At 41.6% G+C, this 27,941-nt stretch overlaps 1 protein-coding gene across 3 annotated transcripts in view; it reads left to right on the top strand.

Annotated features, from left to right (window-relative positions):
• Positions 1-27,941, top strand: part of EML4 (EMAP like 4) — a 401,831-nt gene that overhangs the window by 339,178 nt on the left and 34,712 nt on the right. For all 3 annotated transcript variants that reach the window (XM_033936381.1, XM_033936379.1, XM_033936380.1), the window contains 7 exons: positions 186-281; positions 2,908-3,042; positions 7,247-7,382; positions 13,529-13,680; positions 15,645-15,770; positions 15,972-16,103; positions 20,404-20,471. In XM_033936381.1, coding sequence (XP_033792272.1) covers positions 186-281; positions 2,908-3,042; positions 7,247-7,382; positions 13,529-13,680; positions 15,645-15,770; positions 15,972-16,103; positions 20,404-20,471 — 845 coding nt within the window. The remainder of the gene's footprint in view (positions 1-185; positions 282-2,907; positions 3,043-7,246; positions 7,383-13,528; positions 13,681-15,644; positions 15,771-15,971; positions 16,104-20,403; positions 20,472-27,941) is intronic.

Raw genomic sequence — 27,941 nt, 5'->3', positions numbered from 1 at the left:
CCCCCCCCCCGGATGTGTGTGGATTATATCAACAGAATGAAGATAAAAGACAACTATAACAAATCCACAAAAGATGTCAATGGGCCCTGGCATGCTTTTTAAAAAGGAGGGGGAAAAAGGCTAATGCAGTTGAACCTGACATTTTATCTCCAAATATAGCACTTCTGTTGTGTTTTTGTTTTAAGGACTCCGGTACTCATTTGGCTGTGATTGATGACTCCAATGAGCACATGCTGACAGTGTGGGACTGGCAGAAAAAATCCAGAGTAGCCGAGATTAAGGTAAATATTTAAAATCAATAATGGGACTTTAGCCTGATATCATTTAATGTGTTACCACTCCTTAACCAGCTTACACAGAGATTAATGATATGATTGTGTGCCATTAATAATTTGCAGAGAGCGATCATGTACTAAACACTTTTTCATATAGAAAATGGAAATATCCCTTTTGTGCAACTTTGTATTAGTGGTAAAGACGCACTATTTTGTAGCAGACGATGGGCTTAGAGAGAAACAGCTTGCGTCAGCTCTTCCAGACCTGCAAAGTATAGATGCTTCCAACACTTGGCTTTGGCCCAAATTCACTAAGCAAAGCGATCGTGTAACGATCGGTTTGCGAGCCCTTTGCAACCCCGGCCCAATTCACTTACCTGTCTTCCGACCATCTTCCGATCCGCGCATGCAATTGAGGGTAATGGCATGCAAAGTAGGCAGGGATGCGATTCACTAAAGAAAACCCTGCAACACCGACTGTGCTGGCTGATTTAAAAAAAGCGACTGCTGAGGACCAGTCGCTGAAGCCCTTTCCAGCTGCCCTGCTTTCTGCCACACTGCTCTCTGCCCTGTCAGCCCCTATCCTGCAGCCCCGAACACGCTACCTGCCTTTCTGCCCCGAACACACTGCCTGCCTTCCTGCCCCGAACACACTGCCTGCCTTCTGCCGCCCTGCTCTCTGCCCTGTCAGCCCTGAATGCCTCCTGCAGACCCGAACACCCTGTCTGCCTGCCCTGACTCTCCCACCCCTCCCCGCACTGCAAGCCCATGGTTTTAACTCGTGGGCTTAAGCGGGTTAAAATCACGGGCTCCAAAAAGATCCTCGATCAACTATTAAAAAATATCTATTAGCCAAAGCGCATTTCTACAGTTTTATTTACAGCTAAAGCACAAGACATGAAGAAGAAAAAAAACAAACCGATGGCCTGAAGGTCCAGCGCATGCTCAGACCATCTACAGATGATCTGCGCATGTGCGGGGATCGCTATAGAGCGCTCCGTGCCTGCAAATGGGGGCGTTCCTCCGATCACCCTCATCTGCATGTTGGGGTTTGCAGAATTCGTCAGACCTGCCCAGATCGGGCCCAATCGGACAGGTTAGTGAATCTAGGCCAGGGATCTCAAAGTCCCTCCTTGAGGGCTGCAATCCAGTCGGGTTTTCAGGATTTCCCCAATGAATATGCATGAGATCTATGTGCATGCACTGCTTTCAATGCATATTCATTGGGGAAATCCTGAAAACCCGACTGGATTGCGGCCCTCAAGGAGGGACTTTGAGACCCCTGATCTAGGCCTTTGTCTACTTGAAGTTGGTGTCAAATATTGCAGGGCCTAATGGCATAGATTGTAGTCTGATCCTGGGAGTGTGGCTGAAGGAACAGTCGCCATTTGCATGAGGGGGTGGTGACAGGAAGAAACAGAGGATCACCTTCATGCAAAAGATAAAACTTAATATTGAGGGTGACGGTGCACCGATGAACTGTATGCAAAGAAAGTGTGAGTACAGAATAAAATAAGGATTCATTTTGTGGCGAGTCCTCTTAGGGAGATGCCAGTAGAAATCAAAAGATATGTTAAAAAGAATAGAAGATATTAGATTCTCTTGCCCAATAATCCATAAATGCATACTGTAATCATTGTGTTCCTTTGCTTTTTGGGGCGCTTTGTTTATTTAAAGCTTTTACACTGCTAACTAATAACTATGAAGTCAATTCAGAGTAGTTTACATAAGCAGCTTTGGTGGACATATGAACATTAACTTCAGTAATGATGGTACAGTACGAGAGTTATAATATATGAACCATAGACAAGGAATAACACTTGCTACTGGAGTTATGACAAAAGAGCTTAGTAATGGTGTTACATACAGAATTAAATTGTTTCTGAGATGCCCATTATACATATATACATACAAAACATTTACCTTAGTCTATCCTTTGATTGATTCAACAATTAAGAATACTATAACCCTATATCCAATCATTATACAGTGCTTATTTATATCGTTAACTTCTATAAATATACATATTGAACCTTTTAGTTGTCATTTAAATGTATCATTTAAACTTCCTTTGTATATCTTGCTTAATCCTATCATGTATGAACTATGAAGTAGTAAGCTATATTCACCATATTATTACACCCCCCTCCCCCCACACCCAGGATTAGTCCAATATTAAAGTATTCTGGGAAACAGAAGCTTCAAATCCGTTGGCATATCTGTCCTGGAGGCTGCCCCCTTCCCCTCCTCTCCCCCCCACCACACACACAAAAGCAAGCTGGATTTTCAGGATATATTCAACCAATATGTAGATCAAGGATTTGTATGCACTGCCTCAGTCATATGTACATCTAGCTCTTGCTTATTCATTTTGGATGTCCTGATAACCCAGTTTGCTGAGATTCCCCAGGATAGGTTTGGGAGCCATTGCTTTAAAATGTTGTATATTTTAGTTCCATAGTTTATCCAAAATATATATCGTCCAGGCTGCATTCCTCTTAGATAACACCGCGCAACTTAGACTTAGAGATGCATACATTTCCTGGGTTGAGTTAACAGAAAAAAATAATTGGGTAACATTTTAATATCTCATAGAAGAAAATTACAGAAGTTTAATTTTCTTTTTCGATAGACTACCAATGAAGTTGTTCTTGCGGTTGAGTTTCATCCAACTGATGCAAACACAATAATAACTTGTGGCAAGTCACATATCTTCTTTTGGACCTGGAATGGCAACTCGCTTTCAAGAAAACAAGGAATATTTGGGGTACGTGTCTCTTTTTTGTTGTTGTTGCAATTGTGTAAGATTTTAAAAAGAAGGTAAGGAACCTCATTCATATGATGCATACTGATTTAATTGGGATTTGGGACCATGGTTGCATACATTTAATCATAATTATCAAAAGCATCACATGATAATTCAGTTTTACTGTCCATTTGTCTCTCTAGTCTGTATGAAGTCTTTGTTTTCTTATTTGTAAATAAGGGAAAGAGGATTGATTTGGAGGAAGACGTTTCAGCAAGTCCTGGGGCCAATGCTCAAAGCTGCACATAAAAGCCTCACACAGGTGGTCCCATAAAAATATAGGGCTAAATTCTATATATTGTGCCCCCCAAAAAATCGACGCTGAGGAAAAAAAAGCTAAGTGTTATTCTATATATGGCGCTTAAAGTAATGTATGGTTTATAGAATAGCGCTTACCAAACGTTAGGCTTGTCCATTTCCACCAGCTGAAGGGTGGTACAAATCCTTGTGCCTAAATTAGTCACCTATATTCTATCACTATGTGATATGATAGAGGTCTATAAAATAATGAGTGGAAAGGCTAGATGTGAATCGCTTGTTCACTCTTTCCAAAAATACTAGGACTAGGGGACATGCGATGAAGGTACTAAGTAGTAGATTTAAAACAAACTGGAGAAAATATTTCTTCACATGTGTAATTAGCTACAGCCTCAGCACCCTGGGGTTGTGGGTTCAAACCCATGCTGCTCCTTCTGACCCTGGGAAAGTCACTTAATCCCCCCATTGCCCCAGGTCCATTAGGTAGATTGTGAGCCCACCGGGACAGACAGGGAAGAATGCTTCAGTACCTGAATAAATTAATGTAAACCGTTCTGTGCTCCCCTGGGAGAACGGTACAGAAAATGGAATAAATTTTAAAAATTAAAAAAAATAATTAAACTCTGGAATTCATTGCCAGAGAATGTGGTGAAACCAGTTAGCTTAATGGGGTTAAAAAAGGTTTGGTTACTGGGCTTGATGGACCTTCGGTCTGTCCCATTATAGTAATTCTTATGTTCTTATAAATCCAAGGAAAATCCCCAATCTGCCGGTTTACATGTTCATTAAGATCCCATTTATTGGCACCAATTGGTTCATTATTCAATTAAATTGGGTGCATGCCCAAATTTCCAGGCACACTTTATAGAATTCAGAAGAAAGCACTGTGATGCCTGAAGCATTGGTGCTTATTCTTCAACACCTAAATACAAATATTACTAACACATGGCATTTTTTCAAGGTTCATAGTTAGGTGCAGATGAACAAATGTGGCTGTGTGCCTTTTATTAATGTTGTTTTTATTTGCATATTAACAATTATAAACAAGAATTTTCCCTTCCAGAAATCAATTGAAAAAAATTTAAACAAAATTAATATTTCAACAAAACTCAAGCTCCCAAGAGCTCATATAACACTGGCTTTTAGAAAGCCGGGGTAAAGGTTTCTACCAGGGGCGGCAAGGTAAATGCTTCGACGATCATAGAATTTCTATGAGCATTGGAGCATTTACCTCTATGAGCCGCGGTAGATACCTCTACTGCGGCTTTGTAAAAGGAACCCATCGTCTAATAAAAAAAATGATGTTGAAAATAGACCCAAATATTTCTAAAGAAGAATTTAAAGTCTTAAGAGAGCTAGGGAAACTGGGTTCATCTCCTATTGCAATTCCTTGTGACTTTAAGCAAGTCATTTAATTCTCCATTGCCCCTTTCTCTTTCCCAAACAAATATCCACTACCCCACCCCTTTTTACGAAGCCGCATTTGGATTTTTTTTAATCTCCAGCTGCGACGGTATTAGCAGCTTTATGAGCATCGGAGCTAGTACCGCCACGGTCAATGATAAAAAAGCCTTATGTAGCTTTGTAAAAGGGAGGGAGGGATAGTAGACTAATCCATCTCACGCTGCCTTACCATAGATGATAAGCCCGCCAAGACAGATAGGGAAAATACTTAGAGTATCTGATAAAAAAAAAAAATTGTGCACTGCCCTGAACTTCTCCAAGATAAGACAGTATATCATATACCAATAAACTTAAATATATTGAAGATGTGATAGTAAAACAGCACCCCCCACTGGCAGGGTTGTAGATGGAGGACTCCCTCTTAGCTTAGAAACAATGGTGACATGCTTGATTAATTTACTGTGTTAGGACCCATAAATTTAACTGACAAATCCACAGTGGCTTTTTGTCAGCAAATTAACATTGAACAGAGTACAGATGGGTGAAGCAGCATCTAAGCCTTCAGTAGGCCATTAGTAGAAAGAAACCATCCTTGTGGACTATGTTTCAAGGGGCTGCTGGGTTCCTGTAGGTCTGGACAGGAGAGGTTCATTTCACTGGAAAACTTTTAAAGGACCACTTGATGACATTGCATTCCTTTTCTAGACATTATCACTTAGATATTCAAGTGAAATCCAACGGAGCCTTTGGTGTGGATGCCTTGAAGGCAGGCCTTGGCTTATTCCAGTCAGTTTTAGAGGAAGCTTGGGTACATCCAACATATCTGGATTGGTGTGACTTGACAGGGAATTGAGCATTGATGGCTGCATGGTCTCTCTGCCTCTCTCTCTTTGTCTCTCTCTCTCTCTCATATATATATATGGTACCATAACTAAAGCACACAGGACAAAACTGTGCTGACAATCACACGTAGGACTTATATGCATCGCCTTCAAACAGTTGCTGTTAGCGCTTTGAGGGTGGGGGGGGAACCCCCCCCTCAGCAAAGTTACAAGTATTGTTGCTTCTGTTGGGGGAGGGAACCCCCCGCACTCTATTGAAAACTGTGTTTTTTCTTAGTTTTTTGGGTATTTAGCAGTTTTCAGTGTTGGGGGGGGCCCCCAGGAGTGCCAACACTTGTCAGTTTAGTAGGGGGTTCCCCACACACACACCCTCAGAGTGTTAACAGCAACTGTTTGAAGGCGGCGCACATAAGTCCTGCACGGGATTGTCGGGCGCGCGATTGTTGGCGCAGTTTTGTCCTGCGTGTTATTCTATGCATTCTTTCTCTTCTTTGTTGGTAAGGGAGCCTAGCCAACATCTCTAGCCTGGGCTGTCTGGAATCAAGGAAAGGAAATTTTCCAGAAAGTAATTCACCTTTATACTGAATTGTGTTATTTGCTCCTCCTGACGTTCTAAACTTATAGTTGTTTTATATTGGCTGTTTTCTGACTGTTATTACAGACCAAATTGAGCTCTTATGTTTATGGTGAGTCTATTATTTTATTACGCTGTCATATTTTGAGGCATTTTATATTTCAATCACAAAGATTCTTTTATTAAGGTGCGCTAACTGATTTAGCACACGCTAAAGAAATGCTAAGGCGCCCAAAGAATATAATGGATTATCTTGGGTTTTTTTGTTGCATAGAGCTTTATGGACCCCAGTTCGTTTACAGAAGTTAGATAGTTCAAGATCCAATAGATGCTGGCATTGTAGTTTAGAAGTTGGGACATTGGACCATTTGATATTTTTCTGTCCCTATATAAATGCCTTTTGGAAGTTAATTTGCCCCCAAATTAATTCATTGTTAGAAAATCATGTTGCCCTTTCATATGATACTATATTATTTGGTACTTCAATGAGATTTAAAAGCCCAATTTCAGCTAATAATAATAAACTTTTATTAATATTAACAGGGGTTGCCATTCAGCAGATTACAGGGAATTGGAAAGATTATACTAAACTAAATTATACTTTTTGGTGGAATTCAGTGTGCCATATTTATAAAATGGAAAGGGTATTTGCTTTGCAACAAGGTAATTATAATAAGTTTTAAAAGATTTGGGGGCCATTGACGATTTATTCTAGTGATCAGACATCTTAAACACCAGAATATTGGATAAGATAAGGGGGGGTGGGATTATGACAGATAATATATTGATAGTTGATATTTATTGGTATATGGGTGGGAGGGGTGGGTTTCTTATATAATTATTTATTTGGAATAATACAAATAAGAATGTCAAGTGATGAATTAAGGTATTTCTGAATGAATGTTGTACACTTGTTGTAATTTTTGAAAATGAATAAAGATTTAATAAAAAATAAAAGGATTCCTTAATTTCTTTGTATATTGTTTGCATTTTAATCTGTGTTTCATTTGCAGATCACCTTGTGATTTTTTTTTTTTTTAATTAGGAAAGGCAGCTTAAAATTAATATTCCTTGAATATCTTTACAGAAATATGAAAAACCTAAATTTGTGCAGTGTATAGCGTTTTTGGGAAATGGAGATGTGCTTACTGGAGACTCGGGTGGAATAATGCTTATATGGAGCAAAACTACTGTAGAATCCACTCCTGGGAAAGGACCTAAAGGTATGCATTCCATATTCAGTGACATTTTTTTGCTTAGAAACAAATCACTGGAATAAACCACGCACGTCTTTTCTCCTGCTTCCAACACAGTGTCAAACTCATTTTGCTATTTAAGAAAGAAAGCTGAAATGTGTGCAAAACTACTCATTCAGTGATATCATCTAAGAACAGCCTTACTGGGTCAGACCAATGATCCATCAAGCCCAGTAGCCCATCCTCACAGTGGCCAATCCAGGTCCCTAGTACCTGGCCAAAACCCAAGGAGTAGCAACATTCCATGCTACCAATCCAGGGCAAGCAGTGGCTTCCCCCATGTCTTTCTCAATAACAGACTATGGACTTTTCCTCCAGGAACTTGTCCAAACCTTTCTTAAAACCAGCTGCGCTAGCCGCTCTTGCCACATCCACTGGCAACGCGTTCCAGAGCTTAACTATTCTCTAGTGAAAAATTATTGATTTTAAAAGTATTTCCCTATAACTTCATCGAGGGTCCCCTAGTCTTTGTCATTTTTGACGGAGTGAAAACTCGATCCATTCTACTGTAGATCCAGTCTACTGTAGATTTGTAGACTTCAATCATATCTCCCCTCAGCTGTCTCTTTTCCAAGCTGAAGAGCCCTAACCGTTTTAGTCTTTCCTCATACGAGAGGAGTTCCATCCCCTTTACCATCTTGGTCGCTCTTCTTTGAGCCTTTTCTAGCGCCATTATATCTTTTTTGAGATAAGACCAGAATTGAAAGCAATATTCGAGATGAAGTCGCACCATGGAGCGATAGAGGGATGTTATAACATCACTTTAAACACAAGCTAAAATTTGTTCAGCCTTAAAGTCAGCTGTAGTGACTGAGGTTGTTATACCTGGGTATTCAATGCCAATATCTGGGTATTCAACAGGCAGCAGCTGGAGTTAAGCAAATGGGTTAGGACTACTTTTTTTGCTGTCCTAAGTTATTCCAGGGATGAATATCAACCGTTTCCCCCCCACCCCACCCCCCTCTTGCCCTGACACTGTCCACTGGGATGGTCTGTAGAGATTTTCAATAACATTAGCTGTTTGGTTTTCTATCCATGTGTCTGTAAAGTTTTTACCAATGCATCATCTCCGACCCTTTGGTCCCAGTATTCAACCCGCAAGGATCAAGTGCCAGGCCATGTCTGGACATCGGCATTCAATTTCCAGGTTTGTGGAGTTGGATAACACATAACTGATTTAAGTGGGATATCTAAAATCATAAATTGATCCTTTTGGAAGGGAAAAGACATCAGGAATTGTGCAAGCAGGTTATGAGACCTTCATATGTATATAGAAACATTACGGCAGATAAAGGCCAAATGGCCCATCTAATCTGCCCATCCACAGAAACCATTACATTATATTACATTAGGGTTTTCTATTCCGCCATTACCTTGCGGTTCAAGGCGGATTACAAAAGAGTTAAAGAGGGTGTTTTACAAAAAGATTTCTGGTTCTTTTTGGGGAAAAGAGTAGAGCAGGTTGATTTGGGGGTTCGAGGAGTTAGAGGGATGAAAGAAGGAAGCTTGAGAGGTTAGGACTTTTTCAGGGATTTTTTGAAAAGTATAGTCTTTATTTCTTTTCTGAAAGTTTTGTAATCTGAGGTCGTTGTCAGAAGGCGGCCATCATATAGTTTTTTCCGTTTAACTTCTTTGATTGGCAGGTGTGTGAATGGGGTGTGAGTTTTCCTATGTCTGGTTGAGGTGGTTTGGATGAGGCGGTTGTTCAAGTAGGTTGGGCTATCTACGTTTAAAGTTTTAAATAGTAGACAGTAGAATTTGAATAGTATTCTTGCTGGAATTGGAAGCCAGTGAGAGTTGTGGTATGCCTTTGTGATGTGGTCGTGTTTCCTCTCTCTCGGAGGGATCCCACGTGCCTATCCCAGGCCCTCTTGAATTCAGACAAAGTCTCTGTTTCCACCACTCTTCTGGGAGACTGCTCAACGCATCTACCACCCTTTCTGTAAAAAAGTATTTCCGTAGATTACTCCGAAGCCTATTACCTCTTAACTTTTTCCTATGCCCTCTCATTGCAGAGTTTCCTTTCAAATGAAAGAGACTCGACTCAAGTGCACTTACGCCACGTAGGTATTTAAACGTTTCTATCATATCTCCCCTCTCCCGCCTTTCATAAGAACATAAGAATTGCCGCTGCTGGGTCAGACCAGTGGTCCATCGTACCCAGCAATCCGCTCAAGCGGTTGCCCTTAGGTCAAAGACCAGTGCTCTAAATGAGTCCAGCCTCACCTGTGTACATTCCAGTTTAGCAGGAACTTGTCCAACTTTGTCTTGAATCCCTGGAGGGTGTTTTCCCCTATAACAGACTCCGGAAGAGCGTTCCAGTTTTCTTCCATTCACTGGGTGAAAAAGAACTTCCTTACGTTTGTACAGAATCTATCCCCTTTCAACTTTAGAGAGTGCCCTCTCGTTCTCCCTACCTTGGAGAGGGTGAACAATCTGTCTTTATCTGCTAAGTCTATTCCCTTCAGTATTTTGAATGTTTTGATCATGTCCCCTCTCAGTCTCCTCTTTTCAAGGGCGAAGAGGCCCAGTTTCTCTAATCTTTCGCTGTACGGCAACTCCTCCAGCCCCTTAACCATTTTAGTCGCTCTTCTCTGGACCATTTCGAGTAGTACCGTGTCCTTCATGTACGGCGACCACTGCTGGACGCAGTACTCCAGGTGAGGGCACACCATGGCCCGGTACAGCCCAGTACAGCTCCATCTTTGGCAATATTCAGATCCAGACTCGAAGTCCACTTCTTTGAAGCTGCTTTCAATTCCAAACTCCAACCCACCTTATAAGCACCAATGCCTGTCTTGTCATTCCCTCTCTAGTTCCCCGCCTGAACACTGTGTATAGATGCACCTTCTTATCCAGACTGTAAGCTCATTTGAGCAGGGACTGCCTCTTCTGTGTTTTGATGCACAGCGCTGCGTTTGTCTAGTAGCTCTATAGAAATGATAAGTAGTAGGAGAAGAGGTTTGGAGAAGAAATGATTCAATAGAGAATGCAAGAGTGAAATATGACATGGTGGTTTGGAGCTAAGGGAGTGAGTTCATGGTAGTGCTATAGAATATAATCTGTCAAGAGTCCTGGACTGACGGGATGTGAGCTTAGATTGGAGATAAGCAGTCTGGGAGACATTGTGAGAAAACACTTACTGTTCAAGTGGAGACCTGAAAAGCCCAGGGTGTTTTTGGGTAGACAGAATGAGGCGTGGCCTAGTTGTAGAGCTGCTGCCTCAGCACCCTGAGGTTGTGGGACCGAATCCCAGTGCTGCTCCTTGTGACCCTGAGCAAGTCACTTAATCCTCCATTGCCCCAGGTACAAAATAAGTACCTGTATATATGTAAACCACTTTGAATGTGTAACCACAAAAAAGCGATATACAAGTTCAATTCCCCCCCCCCCACACACACACACTTTCTCCTCTTTCTCTTGCTACACAAAGAGGTAAAATGCTTGGCCTTAGTTCTCAGACCTTTAAGTGAGGTAGGAGCTAGATGGAAAGAGTGCCACTATAGTTTTTCTTAAGGAAAGTCGGTATTTTGGGAAACTGATGGGAGGTTAATGTGTTTGCTGCGAAAGGTACTGAGCAGAAGCCATAGGGAACATTTGCCTGGTAGTTTAAAATACTTGAACAAATAGTCCATTGTGGTAACCCTACTGCAATTAGAATTGCATCCTGATTTAAAATTGTGCCAGAGGACAGTATGTAATGCTACTGACCCAAGGATAAGAATGAAATAACCTCATGATAGAATAGTGTTGAAAGGTTGAAGCCTATGCCATGGAATGTTGCTATTCTTTGGGTTTTTGCCAGGTACTAGTGACCTGGATTGGCCACCCTGAGGACGGGCTACTGGGCTAGATGGGACCATTGGTCTGATCCAGTAAGACTATTCTTATGTGAACCAAGTATAGGACAATCAAGCCATTGTGACATCACTGATGAGTTTGGCTCTTAGGCGATTGGTGGAATGAGGCTTTATGACATCACAATCTCAGCTCTGGAATGCTGCTACTCTTTGGGTTTTTACCAGGTACTAGTGATCTGGATTGGCCACCGTGAGGACAGCTACTGGGCTAGATGGACCCACATCTGCAATACTTTCTTGAAGAGAGTGTTAATTATTAATGGAACCTCATTTTAAAAAGTGCTGTATTGCCGATAGAAGAGCTAAAAGGTCTCTTGGATGGGAAAGGTGAATCAGTGGTGAGAGAGAATTTGTTTTCGAATACAAAAGCAGGAGAGTTTATTAAAAATAATAAATTATGTCAGAGTAGCCCTTTGATTAAGTTGGCCTACAGAGACTAGAAATGCAATTACTGTAAAAGGACAAGCAGAGCTACTGAAGGCTGGCGTCAGTATTGTATGAAAGGTTTTCAGGCACTGGCAAGATCAGCAGTATACGTATATTGCACTTGATTATTAATGTTTCAGATACAGCTGGAGGGAGCTTTTTTGTAAAATGTAGGCTGCTGTCACTGGGCTCAGTGTGTTCTTGCTCTGTTTTTCTGTCTGGTGATGGCAAAATATTTACACTATTTTTTTTTTATATCAGGTCGCTATTCAAAGCGATTTAATTTGCCAGAAACCAGCCACTGACCAGCGAAATCACTTGTTCGGGGCTGTCTGCTAATTTTCAGTGGCACCGTAACAAGTTATCACCACTGAGCATTAGCAGTTAGGCCCAGATTCTCTAATTGGCACTGTTGTCAGCGGCCGCTGATCGCGTGCCTATCACGTGATGGCGAGTTAGAGAATCGTACCTCTGGCAAAGGTAGACCAGGGTTTTCCAGGCCCTTTATTTCTGGCATCTATCTTTGATGTGAATCACACCTCCGTAGGCACATTACGTCGCTTAACGCCACTTCCGGCATTAACCACGCCTACAGTGGCGATAGGCGCCAGAAAGGGCTATGGAGTTGCGAATCCTGATTTTTATAGACGCTGGTAGGCATCTTGAAAATCAGTTTAAAACATAATTTAAATTACGTTTTTCAATGAGCCTAAAAAACCCAGCGCCTTTTAGAGAATCCATGCTTCAGCACCTCAATGAAAGCAGGATATTTTGAGGGCATTCTGGGGCTGGAGTTGGCACTTGGCCAGTTAAGTGCCGCTATTCAGCACTTAACTGGTGAGGGTAACCATATAACTAGGACTACATAAAAGTCAGTCCTATCTTTGTGATAATCCCATTTAAGGGCTGAATATCAAATTAACCTGCTCTGCATTAACCGGCTTTACAAAAAAATAGATATCCAGGCCCCGATTCTATAAACGGCGCATAAAACATATGCTCCAAGGAACACGGTGCATAGTGCATGTCAATCTTAAGTTAAACGCAATCACGCCTAGCAGTGCCTAAAGTGAACTTAGGCACATCCTATTTATGCCAGGGGTTTCTCGGCCTAAATACCAGCGTCTTAAGTCCACTTTAGGCGCCAACACTCCCAAGATCTGCCCACAATCCACTTCTAACCACACCTACTTTCTAGTAAGCACCTTGGACTAGGCACCTACCTGAAAGTGGTAGGCGCCTACCACCCAATTAATTTTAATTTAAGCCAGTTATGAAGTGCTACTTGCTTGTTATCAGCACTGATTAAGCTTTCTAAATAACCCCCACTTTTACTAAACCGTAATAGCAGTTATTAGTGCAGGGAACCGCTCCTAATGCTCTGCGCTGCTCCCGACACTCATAGGAACTCTATGAGCATCGGGAGCAGCTCAGAGCATTCAGTGCGGCTCCCTGCGCTAATAACTGCTATCGCGATTTAGTAAAAGTGGTGGTAAGTTAGACATCTATATTGGCTAGGTGCACTGATCTAGGCATCTTTTACAGACTCATGGTCTCAATGCTGAATTTCGGACATGGCCTGGCCTTGAATGTCTAGAAAGAACGCCAGTGATGTTCAGCAAAGCACTTGCCGCCATCGACTGAATATTTACCCCTGTGTTTTCTGCTAGAAAACACTGCTTCATTTTCTTCCTGGTTCTTGCTTACAATGCTCCCAAATTTTTCACCATTTGTTTCACTTAAGATTTTGTTTCAAACTGTAGAGCTTCTTAAAGATTGTTTGGCATGTTTATCAGCTGTTTGTTTGTTTTTGTCTAATGATCATAGGTGTCTACCAAATAAGCAAACAAATCAAAGCCCACGATGGCAGCGTGTTCACGCTTTGTCAGATGAGAAATGGCATGCTGTTAACTGGAGGCGGGAAAGACAGGAAAATAATAATGTGGGATCACAATTTGAACCCTGAGAGGGACATAGAGGTAAGAACAGAAACAAGAAAAACAGTAATAACGTAGGTTCTCCATTCAGACAGCAAAATGGTAGAAGAAACATTAATAGCCTTTAAAAGAGGACTACCATTGTTTGATTTTAAAAGTATCACTGTACTTAAATGCCAGAAGAGGCTGTACTTGCAGAAATGACATCAGTCTTGTTTTTTGTTCTTTTCGTTTGTTGTGTTCCTATTTGTGGCACTAGCAGAAAACTAGCCAATAGTGTTCATGCATGAATGAGGTTCTTGCAGTGATGTCACAATGATCTTCCTATCATGTCTTCACATTTCCTTGAACCTGCAACTAGAGAATGACATGGGGACAAAGTTTTCTCTGTCCCCGCGGGATCTCATTTTCCCATCCCGTCCCCGCAAGTTCTTTTCCTGTCCCTGCCCCATCCCTGCAGCTCCGTCCTTATCTGCACAAGCCTAAAACACTTTAAAATAATAAGTGTTCGAGGCTTGTGTGTTTAAGACAGAGCTTACAAGAAAGGGACAGGGACAGTGGCAAAACTCATGGGGACAGTTCGGGGAAATTGAGTTCCTACAGGGGCAGATTTGTCACCGTGTCATTCTCTAGTGTATACCATCACTGGAAGGGTTCCATCAAAGGTTGTGGAAGAAAACAGCCAGTAAGCTCTTAATGTAAGGAGGAGGAGGTCTGTACTGAGGACCAGAATTGGATACATAGGTATTTCCACAATTACCATCCATGTGCATCTTCCCAGAGCTTGCATACCTATATAGTATTGCTCTTGGCATATTCCCAAAACAGTTAAGCACTTGGGACTTTGCTTTCATTATTTATACATTTTATTATCATTAAACCTGGAAATAATCCAAATAGGTTTTCAGCAGCATAAAAGGATGTGAATTGAACTGGATTATTTCTTTACAAGTTGCAAGCTGCTTTCATGACCCGGAGGGCAATTTCCAATGCCATTCAGCCATGCAAATATGTTTTTGCCCAGGTAAATGGACCTTTGAAAATTTGGCTTCCAGGCACACAAGCTAAGCTACCCATAGGGACTAAAAATGCTTTTCACAATGTACTTTTGGAGAAAGTATTTTAGCCCATTCCATTAATGGGTGCTAGAATATATATCTGTCTGTCTTTCTTTATTTGTGCCTCTCTCTCTCTCCCTCCCACTGTCTTTGTTTCTGTCTGTCTCTCTCCCTGGCCCCCTTTGTCTCTCTGTCTTTCTGTGTCTTTCCCTGCCCCTGTGTCTTTCTTCTTGTCTTCTTCCTCCCACTGTCTGTCTTTCTTTCCCCCCCACTTCCCTGTGCAGCAGCCACAGCAGCAGCATTCCCTCCCCCACACACCACGATTCCCCTACCCCCCCCTTCCCCGCGGTCCCGACAAACCTGCAGATTCCACCAGCGTGTGCAGCACTCTACACATGCTGCTTTGGGGTCTTCTACTGCCCTGATTTACTCTGGCACGTCCCTGATGATATCATCAGGCATGCGGCAGAGCAAATCAGGGCAGTAGAAGACCCCGAAGCAGTGTGTGTAGAGTGCTGCACATGCTGCTGGAATCTGCAGGTTTGTCAGGACCGCGAAGAACGTAGCGGCTGGACTGTTTTGTTGGGCTTCCCTTCCCGCGAGGTGTCGCTGCGGCTCCTTTCGATCCCCGCCAGCGTCGGAGAGCAGGAAGTCCAGCACTGAGTTCAAGTCATGGAAGCACTAACTGCGAAGGTCCGTGAAAGAAAAGGACTCCTGCAGCACTTTGAAGTCCGTTAACGGCGAACGTAAAGACCGCGTCAGCCAAATTGAATTCAATGGCTGAGGGAAAAAGAAAATGCCTCGTTGGGAAGATGGCTGGGGACTCGCGCATGCGCACTCCTGTGACCACAGACCTACTGATCATGGAAGTACGCAGATAGGAGTGCGCATGCGCAGCTAGCGTTTTATTATATAGGATTATTCTTTTTTGTTTGTTTTGTTTTGAAGGTTCCCGATCAGTATGGAACAATCCGAGCAGTTGCAGAAGGCGAGGAGGATCAGTTCTTAATAGGCACATCACGTAATTTTATTTTACGAGGAACATTTAATGATGGCTTCCAAGTAGAACTACAGGTGAGTTAGCGCTTTTCTCTCTGATGATTGTTCTGATCTATGCTGTTCTTCTAAATCGCTTTGATATATTTTTTTTTTGATAGATAATACATTCCAAAAGTGTAAGCTACCAGCTATAACTTGCTGTCTAGAGACCTTTTTTTGTATTGCTGTGTGTTTTATTTATGATTAAAATAAAAATTGGTTTTGTTTCCTCATTAGGGCCACACAGATGAGCTCTGGGGTTTAGCGACGCATCCTTTTAAAGACTTGCTCCTAACATGTGCTCAGGATAGACAAGTTTGCTTGTGGGACTCTGTGGACCACACACTTGAATGGACTAGGCTGTTAGATGTAAGTACTCCACTTATTTAATAAAACATGATAAGAGTCAACAGAAAGAAGCAGATATTTGATTTGTCTTTTTTAGTCAAGTTTCAAGTTTATTATTTATTTGATATACCACTTCACTGGTAGACAAGAAAAAGTCCAAGCAAAAAAGATGGAGAGATGAGGGAAGTATCAGATAGAAACATAGAACATGACGGCAGAAAAGGGCCACAGCCCATCTAGTCTGCCCACACTAATGGCCCACCCCCTAACTACCTCCATGAAGAGATCCCACATGCCAATCCCATCTTTTCTTAAAATCTGGCACGCTGCTGGCCTCGGTTACCTGTTGTGGAAGATTATTCCAGCGATCAACCACCCTTTCGGTGAAGAAATATTTTCTGGTGTCGCCATGAAATTTCCCACCCCTGATTTTCAACGGATGCCCTCTTGTTGCCGTGGGTCCTTTAAGGAAAAAGAGATCCTCTTCCACCTCGATACGGCCTGTGACATATTTGAACATCTCGATCATGTCTCCCCTCTCTCTGCATTCCTCGAGTGAGTACAGCTGCAACTTACCCAGTCGTTCCTCATACGGGAGATCCTTGAGACCTGAGACCATCCTGGTGGCCATCCGCACATCTTTTTGATAATGTGGCCTCCAGAATTGTACACAGTATTCCTGAAGGGGTCTCACCATGGATCTGTACAACGGCATTATGACCTCGGGCTTACAGCTGACGAAACTTCTATGGATACAACCCAAGATTTGTCTGGATGAAGCTTTCTCCACTTGATTGGCAGTCTTCATGTCTTCGCTAATGATCACCCCCAAGTCACCTTCTGCTACAGTCCTTGCTAGGATCTCACCATTTAGGATTTTTGCCGCTAAGGTGCATGACCTTGCATTTTTTGGCATTGAAACTTAGTTGCCAAGTCTTTGACCAATGCTCCAGCAGGAGTAGGTCCTGCGTCATACTGTCGGGCATTGAGCTTTTGTCGGGCAATGTGCTTTCATCTGTTGTGCGGTTGCCTACTATGTTGCATAGTTTGGCATCATCGGCGAATAATGTAATTTTATCTCGTAGCCCCTCAGCCAAGTCTCTTACGAAGATGTTAAATAGGTTCGGGCCCAAGACCGAGCCCTGCAACACTCCGCTGATCACCTCCGTCGTTTCGGAGATAGTACCGTTTACCACTACCCTCTGAAATCTACCTCTAAGCCAGTCCCTAAGCCAACCTCTAAAATCCTATATTAAAAAAGTAAAACATGGCAATGGGGTTTTTTTTAAAAGTGAAAATGTCCGGCAAATCTATAGCTGTGTACCTCCATTTAGTTGCCTCGAGGCAGATAGTAGAAACTTGTTGTATAATGGAATCTAGGCACTTAGGTTCCCTTACAAAATATTAATGTAACCCAGTATTGGTGTCCCTAACATTTAGGGAACTGCACTTACCCACGTATCATATAAGTTACATATGTAAGCAGGAGCCTTATCTTATATCCCACCCATGCAGTGTACAAGCTAGTTGGGTATTTACAGAATCGTACTGCATAGGTGTCGTCATATTTATTTAAGCGGCTTACAAGTAAAAATACACAGTAAAGGTCGAAGTTTACAATACATTTTACATACAACACATTACAAAACTTACATAATAAATGGTTTAAAAAAAAACCCATCAATCAGCTTTGTTTATATTGTTCAACAAAAATTGTTGTCATCCTCTAACATTTTGGGCTCCTTTTACAAAGGTGCGCTAGCGTTTTTAGCGCACGCACCGGATTAGCGCGCACTACCCGAAAAACTACCACCTGCTCAAGAGGAGGCGGTAGCAGCTAGTGCACGTGGCATTTTAGCGTGCGCTATTCCGTGCGTTAAGGCCCTAACGCACCTTTGTAAAAGGAGCCCTTTATTTGACACAAGAGAGAGAGCTTAAAGATAAGACGAAAAAATGAGCCTTAAGTAATTTTCAAAATAGCAGTACAGCGTTACAAAAACATATTGCTCCGGACAGTCCATTCCAAAGCGCCGGGCCCGCAATTGAAAACCAAGACTTTCTAGTGGAGGCATACCTAATTTCGTCTCTCATTCTTGCATCTAACACCATCCTATTTTCTGATCTCAAAACTCTATGAGGTTTATATATTTTCAAGCATTTGGTCAGATAGTCTGGAAGAGTGTCGCTTATCCCTTGATGGATTATTTTCAAAATCTTAAACTGTGCCCGATGACAGATTGGCAACTAATGTAATTTCTTTAAAATTGGTGTAATATGTTCATATCGTGCTTTTCCCGTCAAGACTCATTCTTTTTGGTGGAATTCACTTTGTCACATTTTTAAAATGGAAAGAGCAATTGCTGTACAGAAAGGTAATTATAACAACTTTATAAAGATCTACATAAGAACATAAGAAGTTGCCTCCGCTGGGGCAGACCAGAGGTCCATCCTGCCCAGCGGTCCGCTCCCGCGGCGGCCCATCAGGCCACTGCCTGAACAGTGGTCTCTGACTAATTTTGTAAATTTGTAATTTACCTCTAATCCTGTCCCTATAACCTTACCTCTACTCCTATCTGTACCCCTCAATCCCTTTGTCCTCCAGGTACCTGTCCAGACCTTCTTTGAAGCCCTGTAGCGTACTTCTGCCTATCACATCCTCCGGCAGTGCGTTCCATGTATCCACCACCCTCTGGGTGAAAAAGAACTTCCTGGCGTTTGTTCTAAACCTTTCCCCTTTCAATTTCTCCGAGTGCCCCCTTGTACCTGTGGTTCCCCTTAGTTTGAAAAATCTGTCCCTATCCACTTTTTCTATGCCCTTCATGATCTTGAAGGTTTCTATCATGTCTCCCCTGAGTCGTCGCTTTTCCAGGGAGAAAAGCCCCAGCTTTTTCAGTCTGTCAGTATATGAGAGGCCATTAGAGAATTATTGTAATGAATGAACATCATTTTCCTTTCTGATGGATACATATATTTTATTGGGGGGAGGGGGGGAAATTGGATGATTAATATTTTTATTTAATGATTGGATTTCTGTATGTATTATGAAAATTTTCATTGAAGAATTGTTGGGTGGGGGGAAAGGGTTATAATTTCTACTTTAATGGATTATATGTATAAGAATGTCAAGTGCTGTATATTTTTTTTAGTAATGTAATGTTTTAATATTAATCACTTGTTTGTCAGTTTTAAAATGAATTAATAATTAAAAAGAAAAAAAAAGACTCATGCTGCAAAATTTTGAATAATCTATAATGCTTTTAAGCAGGTGGATGGAAGACCCAGGTAAATACTATTACAGTAATCAAGCTTTGAGAGCACTAATGTGTGTAAGACTTGTCTGAAATTCCAACCTGATGAGATCTTTTTCAATTGGAGCAACTTTCTGATTGTGAAGTATGCAAAATGCACTACTTTAGTTATTTTAGATTTAAATGCCAATTTTGCATCAAGGATTACCCCTGGCATTTTTATCTCTTCACTAATGGTAATCAGATGATCGTTTACAAGAATGCGACTAGGCAAAGATGTTCCTGTTGCTCACCTATATTGAAACAAACAGAGAGGAAGGACAAACAGACCAAAACAAGGAAAGGCAAGAGAGATGTTCTATTCAACCAAAATAAAGCCTTTATTATAAGTAAAGTTACAACAAGGAAAGTACTTTCAATTTCGCTGAGAACCAGGCTATTTTCAGCCTTTTGACTCTATTGACACTCATCCAGACATCCCCTGATAAAGGCATCATAGATGCCAAAACTTGGATCCTAGTTGGGACTTTACTTATAAAAAAGGTTTTATTTTGGTTGAGTAGGACATCTCTCTTGCCTTTCCTTGTTTTGGTTTGTTTGTTGCTCATCTATATTGGCACATGTGCACATCTACATGTATGTAGTATTCTAAATATTCACAAGCACAGTGAGGGCATAAATGTTCTTTTACGGTCCTATGAACTTTTAGTACATTAGCGCTTAACACATGTTTAAGCAGTGTTGTAATGTTTATTGATAAAGAGTTTATGGTTAATGCAAAAATTGCATAATTCAAAGAACATTTAAATGCGCTGGATTACGGCAAAATACATGCTAAGCAAATCATTAATATGAGGTTAATGTAAATTGCATTAATAAAATAATTTACATAAGCTTTCAGGCAATGTGCAAATGCAATTGCATATCCTTAAGGTTTATTTGAGAGTCTTTGGTCCATTTCGGTAGACTAGTGTGTATAAAAGTGGTCAGTAACTGGCATTTCTTAGGAGAAGCAAAAAATATATGTTTTATAAGTGAACTAATGTAAAATTATGATTTGTCTTTATTTCTAGGAACCAGGACACTGTGCTGATTTCCATCCAAGTGGAGTAGTGGTAGCAATAGGAACGCACTCGGGAAGGTATGCCCTTGTTTTAGGGTTTTTTATTGGAGAAAATGCCCGTTTTTCCCAAAAGATGAAATATGTACAGAGATCTGTGTTTGAAAGTGAATAAGTTATTTGGAAGTACAGTGGAACCTTGGTTTACGAGCATAATTCGTTCCAGAAGCATGCTCGTAAACCAAATTGCTCGTATATCAAAGCAAGTTTCCCCATAGGAAGTAAGGGAAACTGCTTTGATTGGTTCCACTTCCCCCCCCCCACGAGGCTACCGGCGCTGCTCCATTCTCCCCCCCTTGAGGAATCCGACGCTGTTCCAAACCCCTCCCCGCGATCCAGCTTCCCCCCCCTGCGAACCGGCAACCCCCCCCGCTCGCGTTGCCCCCCCTCCACTGCGATCCTACTTTCCCCCCTCCCGAGCAGTCAATGACACCCTTTACCCGACTTGGCACCAGTGCCGGTGCCCGAAGATCCTCCCTCTTCTAGCGCGGCTGGGCGATGCGTCGGAGATCCTCCTTCTTCTGGTCTGGGCTGGGCTGGGCTGGACTGGCTTTGAGCATTTGCGCATGCTCAAAGCCTTCTGGTCTCGCTCTCCTCCGAGATTGAGAGCGAGACCAGAAGGCTTTGAGCATGCGCAAATGCTCAAAGCCAGTCCAGCCCAGCCCAGACCAGAAGAAGGAGGATCTCTGACGCACCGCCCAGCCCAGACCGCGCCAGAAAAGGGAGGATCTTCGGGCACTGGTGCCAAGTCGGGTAAAGGGTATCATTGACTGCTTGAGGGGGGGGAAGTAGGATCGCAGTGGAGGGGGGCAACGCGAGCGGGGGGGATGCCGGATCGCTGGGGGGGATGCTGGATCACGGGGGGGAGGGGGCACTCATACAGCGAGGCAAGCTCGGTATACGAGGCACCAAGTTTGCGAATGTTTTGCTCGTCTTGCAAAACACTCGCAAACTGGTGCACTCGTAAACCGAGGTACCACTGTATCTTGAAATTTCTACTGGTCAGATTTCATTGTTCATATGTGGCATATCTTGTGCAAATTATCGACACCTATTAACTGATAAGAGTTTAGTACGTTTTTATGAAGTATCACAGCATTTTTATCTATGAAATACACATTATACATTTGTTTTATAGCGTCCCATTGTAATAAAAATGGAACGCGCTTTTTGGAGGATATTTTGAAAAGTACTCAAAGGAAGACTGATCAAGTTTTACATTGGAAAATTTGCACCTGCTTTTATTGTGGGCACTTCTTCTCTTTGAAAATAATGTGCATAATAAATCTGAAGATGTAATGTATAGCCTCAGTCTTTTCTTCAGGATCATTTTTTTTTTTTTTTACAATTGTCACCTCATCTTCAGAATCAGCCTCAAATCCTCTGCATTGTGGAGTGCCACAAGGCTTTATCTTCTCTCCTTTATTATTTAATGTGTTCCTGAGTTCATTGGCAATGCTCATCCAAGAATTTGCTATTTTATTTTTATGCTGACGACATTCTCTTTCTGTATCGCACCAATCCAACGAACTGTGATGTTAGCCCTTTATGAATTTGTTTAGAGGGATTGCTCAGTGGTTAGCAGAAAATCAATTGGTTCTTAAACCAGAAAAGACTGTAGCCTGGTGACTTACAGTATCTCTATTTCGCCCAAACCCTAACATCATTTTATTATTTGGGAATTTTGTTTGATTATCAGTTATCTTTGGTTCCGCCAATTTCAGCTCTATGTAAAGCAGGTTTCTTCACATTGTGCCAATTACGTATGATCCATAATTTGTTTGATATAATTCCTTTCATTCTCTCTTACTTGCACTTTTCATGACTAGACTTGACTGTTGTAACACTGTTTATTCTGATCTCTCTCATTCTAGTGCAAAAGGAACATGAGTTTTGACCAGTTAGGTTATTTTCCTCGCCAACTGTGAGTTGGGTAAAATACGTCATCAACCTTTTTTAACTCAGCCTCCTTCCTCAGTGGGCTGTGCTGTAGCTCCTCAGTTTTTTCGTCTACACACGAGTTGGAAGATGTTTTTCTAATCTGCTCTATGCGTTTTATTATTTTCTGGTTTTTATTCGGATTTAGGCACCATTACAGCACAGTGTGGCTGTTATAGCCTATGGTAGAATTGAGGGGGGGGGGGTCAGAAAATTGTTGTTTGGGGGGTGAATCGACGCTCAAATCCCTGAAGAAGCTTGTTAGCGAAACGGGGAGCCCTGTTGGATTACACGGAGGTGGGCTAGCAGTTGTGTAGAAGTAGCTGCTATGCTCTAAGCTGATCCCTTTTGGAACCGGTTTTTTCCTGCGTTCAAGCCCCAAATTTTCATATTATCGATTGAGAAGATATTGAGAAGACAGCGTGTTTCAGATAAGTGACCCGAGTGTTAAGATTGATAAGACTAATATTACTATTGAAATAGACTTTTTTTTTGAATGTCACTGAAATCGCGTCTTCATCCTTTTTGGGAGTTTTTCTGACCAAGGATGTGTCTGCTGGCTTCAAGTTCTATTTGAAACCAGCTTGTCTATGTGGCTAGCTATTTTGAGAGCCCCAAGACACTGAGGTCTTTTCTCCCTTTTAGGGAAGATTCGATATGAAATCTTGAGCACTAAGGGTGTGTTTTTCTTATATTGATTTATTTGACACCCTTTCTTGGTTTACATTTATTTTTGTTCTCCTTTCCACAACAGAACTAGCTCTCCTTAGGATTGGCCACCGTGAGAACGGGCTACTGGGCTTGATGGACCATTGGTATGACCCAGTATGGCAATTCTTATGTGAGCCAAGTATAGGACAATTATGCCATTGTATCATCACTGATGAGGTTGGCTCTGAGGCAATGTGGAATGAGGCATTATGACATCACAATCTCAGCTCTGGAATGTTGCTCTCATTGGGGTTCCGGAATCTTGCTATTCTTTGAGATGCTGGAATGTTGCTATTCTTTGGGTTTTGACCAGGTACTAGGGACCTGGATTGGCCACCGTGTGGGTAAAAATAACAGAAGTTTAGAATTTGGATTATAAATTTAGCCCTTAAAAGGGCATTTTTAACCAAAAGCGTCTTGGAATAGAAATGTTTTTAATTTTGTTTTAAATTGTTTTATATCAAATTCGTAACATAGATGAGTAGGCAATGAGTTCCACAAAGAAGGGGCAGTAATGGCAAAGTTATTGGAACGCAGTGTATTGATTGATTTTAATGAAGGTATAACTAAAAGATTTTGGGAACTTGAACGGAGAGATTTTGATGTGCTATATGGAATTAAAAGACTATTAATAAAATCAGGTTGATTATTCAGTCTAGTTGTAAGTGTTAAAAGTAAAATTTTGTAGCTAATCCTGTGTTTGACTGGTAACCAATGAGCGTTAATCAAGAGGGGGGAAACATGATCATATTTTTTTGCCCCGCTAATGATCTTAATAGCTACCCATACAAGCACGAATCCAATTCAAATTCCACTGCCTGATATTCAAAGCATTACACGGCTCTTCCCCCTCCTATCTAAACAACCGCTTAAACCAAATCTCCACCTCAAGACACAGAAGAACCTCAAACCCTTTCGCCTTCCCTCCACTCAAAGGCACACAACGCAAGAAAATGTTTGACAACCTTCTGGCAACACAAGCAGCAAAAATCAACCATTCCATCTCCAATCTTATGACAATATCAGACAACTTCAAAACATTCAGAAAAGAAATCAAAACCCTGCTTTTCAAAAAATTCATCCAAAAATCTTAACCCCTCCTCTTTTACCTCCAGAAGATTCACCTACCTTCAGATAAACTTCCCCCAAATTACCCACCTTAACACCTTCCAATTAAACAAATACCATAAATAGATTGTAACCTACCCTCTCTAACTGCATTCCATATGTATTTTTCATACAGTTCTTCACTGTTAGTTTAATTTCCATCCTATAAGTTCACATATAATTTTTCTTTTTTCAACCATCTTTATTTCTCTTCTTTATTAATTTCCAGGTACTTTAGTTAGATTGTGAGCCTTCGGGACAGTAAGGGAATTTTTTAAGTACCTTCTTACTTCTCATTTATAATCTTAATGTATATTTTCTTCAAACCGCTTAGAACCTAACGGATGTAGCGGTATATAAGAAATAAATTACATTACATTACATTACATATTTTGGATGATCTGTAGTTGTCTAATATCCTTTTTTGTAATGCCCTTATACCGGGCATTACAGTAATCCGGTGTTTTTCAACCTTTTTTGGGCAAAGGCACACTTGTTTCATGAAAAAAATCACGAGGCACACCACCATTAGAAAATGTTAAAAAATTTAACTCTGTGCCTATATTGACTATATATAAAGTAATTCTCTTGAATAGGAATCAAATAAACACAAAGAAAGTATTTTATAATTACTTTATTATGAAATATTAAGTAAACAGAATAGTGAAAAATTATAAAATACTTTATTCAGTGCGAAACCTGGGCCTGTTTGGCTGAACACAAAGCTGATATTCTGGCTGGAATCAAAGAAAGACACACACGTAGCTCTTCGTCAACAGCCGTTCCCTTCACCGCCCCGTCACCGTCACCGCCATCCCTTTCACCGCTCCGTCACCGCCACTGCCATCCCATTCACCGCCCCGTCACCGTCCCCGCTGCATCCATATAAGCCTTAGTACTGTAATATTTAGCTTATTCCTTTCTTATAAATCAAAGTTCCTGCTGCTGAACTAGAGAAAGAGATGTTCAGCTGGCAGGGCTTTGTTTATAAATTTTTATCAACACAACTAATATACTATTTTATCCTAAAGCAAAAAATAAATAAATATAATTTTTTTTTCTACCTTTGTTGTCTGGTTTCTGCTTTCCACATCTTCTCATTCAATTCCTTCCATCCACTGTGTGTCTTCTCTCTATGTCTTCCATTTGCTGTTACTGTGCCTCTCCCTTCACCCCCCCCCCCAATTGGTCTAGCACCCATCTTCTTCCCTCCGCTCCCCCATAGTCTGGCATCTGTCTTCTTCCCACTCTGTCTTCCACATTTCCCTTGGGGGTCTGTTCCTCTCCACCCTCCTTCAATGTCTGTCCTATTCCTTTCCACCACCACCCTTCCCTCCCTCCTTTACCATCTGTTCCTTTCTACTACCCTTCAGCTCCTCTCACGTGGCTTATCTATCTACCTTCCTCCCTCTTATTTTCATGGCACGTTACAATGTAATTTGTGCAAGCCACTGGAGCCTGCGAGCTCGGTCCCTGTCCCATCCCCACAAACCATCTCGCTTCTGTGCTCCTATTTTCTCCATTTCTAATATCTCCCCTATGTATCTGTCATTGCCCCCCCCCTGTGTCCATATACCATCCCCATGGCATGTCCCCTTTATGTCTCTGTCCCTATGCCCCATGCACATAATTTCCCCTCTTTCTGTTACCTTCCTGTGTCCAGATTTCCCCTATCTTCCTCTTCCATACCAGTGTGTCTCTTCTTTTCAACCCCATCTAGCTTTTTTCCCTATTTCTTCCCCCCCCCCCTGCTTCTAGCATCTGGCTCACCTGCCTGTCCTTCCCTTTCTTTCCTGCTGTGGGTTTTTCTTTCCGTCTTCATCCCCTTGGCCCAGAATCCTTTTCCCTTTCACTCCCTCCTTTCAATTTGAGCTGGGAACACGAGCGATCGCATGGTCCCCGCAGCCACCACTTGCCTGCCCAATCGATCCTACTGTTTAGCCAGCTCTCTCCCTTCGCCTCACCTTAGTTTGTAGGTTTTGTTTTTCGGCGACATGCACGCTTTCCCAAAGAGCCGCGCACGCGCGGCTGCTCAGTGTTCAATCTTCTGCTCTGCTGCAACTTCCTGTTTCCGGTTGCGTCAGAGCAGAAGATCGAAACTGAACAGCAGCGGGGACCGGGGGAGTCTCATGGGAGCGCGTGCGGGACCCGGCCTGAGGCCTAATCAGTGTCTGCACCGTACGGCACACCAGGCGGTTGAAAAACACTGCAGTAATCTATACATGAAATTACCAAAGAGTGAATTAATGTATTTAGTGCGGCTGGTTCGAGTAACTTAGAGAGAGAACGGATCATTCTTAGTCGATAGAAACATTTCTGGCTGACTTTACTAATGTGGGAATGATACAAAAATTTACTGTCGAGAGTAACTCCCAATAGTTTTAAAGTTGGAACAGTTTTGATGGGTAATGATTCGAGTTTCAAAGGGGCTTGAAGTGTTGTTCCTTCTTTTAGCGGAAAGATCACAAGTTTAGATTTGTTGATGTTGAGTGATAGTTTATTAGAATCCAACCAAGATTTAATTTTTTCTAATTTGCGATTAATGAGAACTACTTCTTCCGTATTATTTAAATCGATAGAATGAAGGAGTTGGACATCATCCGCATAAGCAAATGTGGAAAAAGATAGACTGGGAAACAGTCAAAAGAGGTGATAGAAAAATATTAAAAAGCAGAGGAGATAGTATGGAACCTTGCGGAATACCATGTTTACATGAAAAGAATTCGGATGAGGTGTCATTGAAGATAACTTTAGAAGATCTATCTTTAAAATAGGATATGAACCAGTCCAAGACCTGGTCCGTTACACCAATTTCCTGAAGTCGTGTTAAAAAGTAAACAGTGATCAATAGTATCGAATGTGGAAGAAAGATCTAAAGAAATGAGCAATACAGATTGATGGTGGTCGAGGTAGTATAGTATTTTGGTGGTAAGTCCTAGGAGGGAAAGTTCTGTGGAATGGCAGTGACGAAAGCCGGTTTGATTAGGATGAAGTACATTGGTTTTCTCGACAAAATCAGAAAGTTGTTGAAAGATGATTTTTTCGGTGAGTTTGGCCATAAATGGTATATTTGCTATGGGACAATAGTTGGATAGGTCTTGTGTACTAACATTTTAAAACCAATAGGAGGAAATATTCACTCGGAGAATAGTTAAGATTGGAGAATAGTTAATCTCTGGAATGCGTTGCCAGAGGATGTGGTAAGAGCAGTTAATGTAGCTGGTTTAAAAAAAAAGGTTTGGACAAGTTCCTGGAGGCAAAAGTCCATAAAGTGCTGATACAGACATGGGAGAAGCCACTGCTTGTTCTGGATTGGTGGCATTGGGTTTTTGCCAGGTACTGTGACTTGGATTGGTCTCCATGAAGATAGGATACTGGTCTAGATGGACCATTGGCCTGACCCAGTAAGGTTATTCTTGTGTTCTTATGTCCCTTCAACATTTCAGATGTCCCCTAGAGATCAGAGGAAGGCAGCATGGACAAACAAGTACTCAACACTGCATCAGTGTTTAAATATATCATATGCAACAGTGATATAAATGTGTGTAAAAGGAAGGAAGACTTTCCCATGTAAAGCTGATGAATATCGCTGATGAATTCCTCTCTATTGAATGTTGTTAATTATTTATTTAAGTATTCAAAATATATTTCTACCGGGGGGGGGGGGGACTTCAAGCTCTCGTAGGGGCCTAACATTAGATTGAACTTGTTAGGTGACCCTTTTTTGTTTTGTGA

The sequence above is a fragment of the Geotrypetes seraphini genome, chromosome 3, assembly GCF_902459505.1.
Source record: "Geotrypetes seraphini chromosome 3, aGeoSer1.1, whole genome shotgun sequence".
Lineage (NCBI taxonomy): Eukaryota > Metazoa > Chordata > Amphibia > Gymnophiona > Dermophiidae > Geotrypetes > Geotrypetes seraphini.
This window is presented reverse-complemented; position numbering and strand designations above follow the sequence as displayed.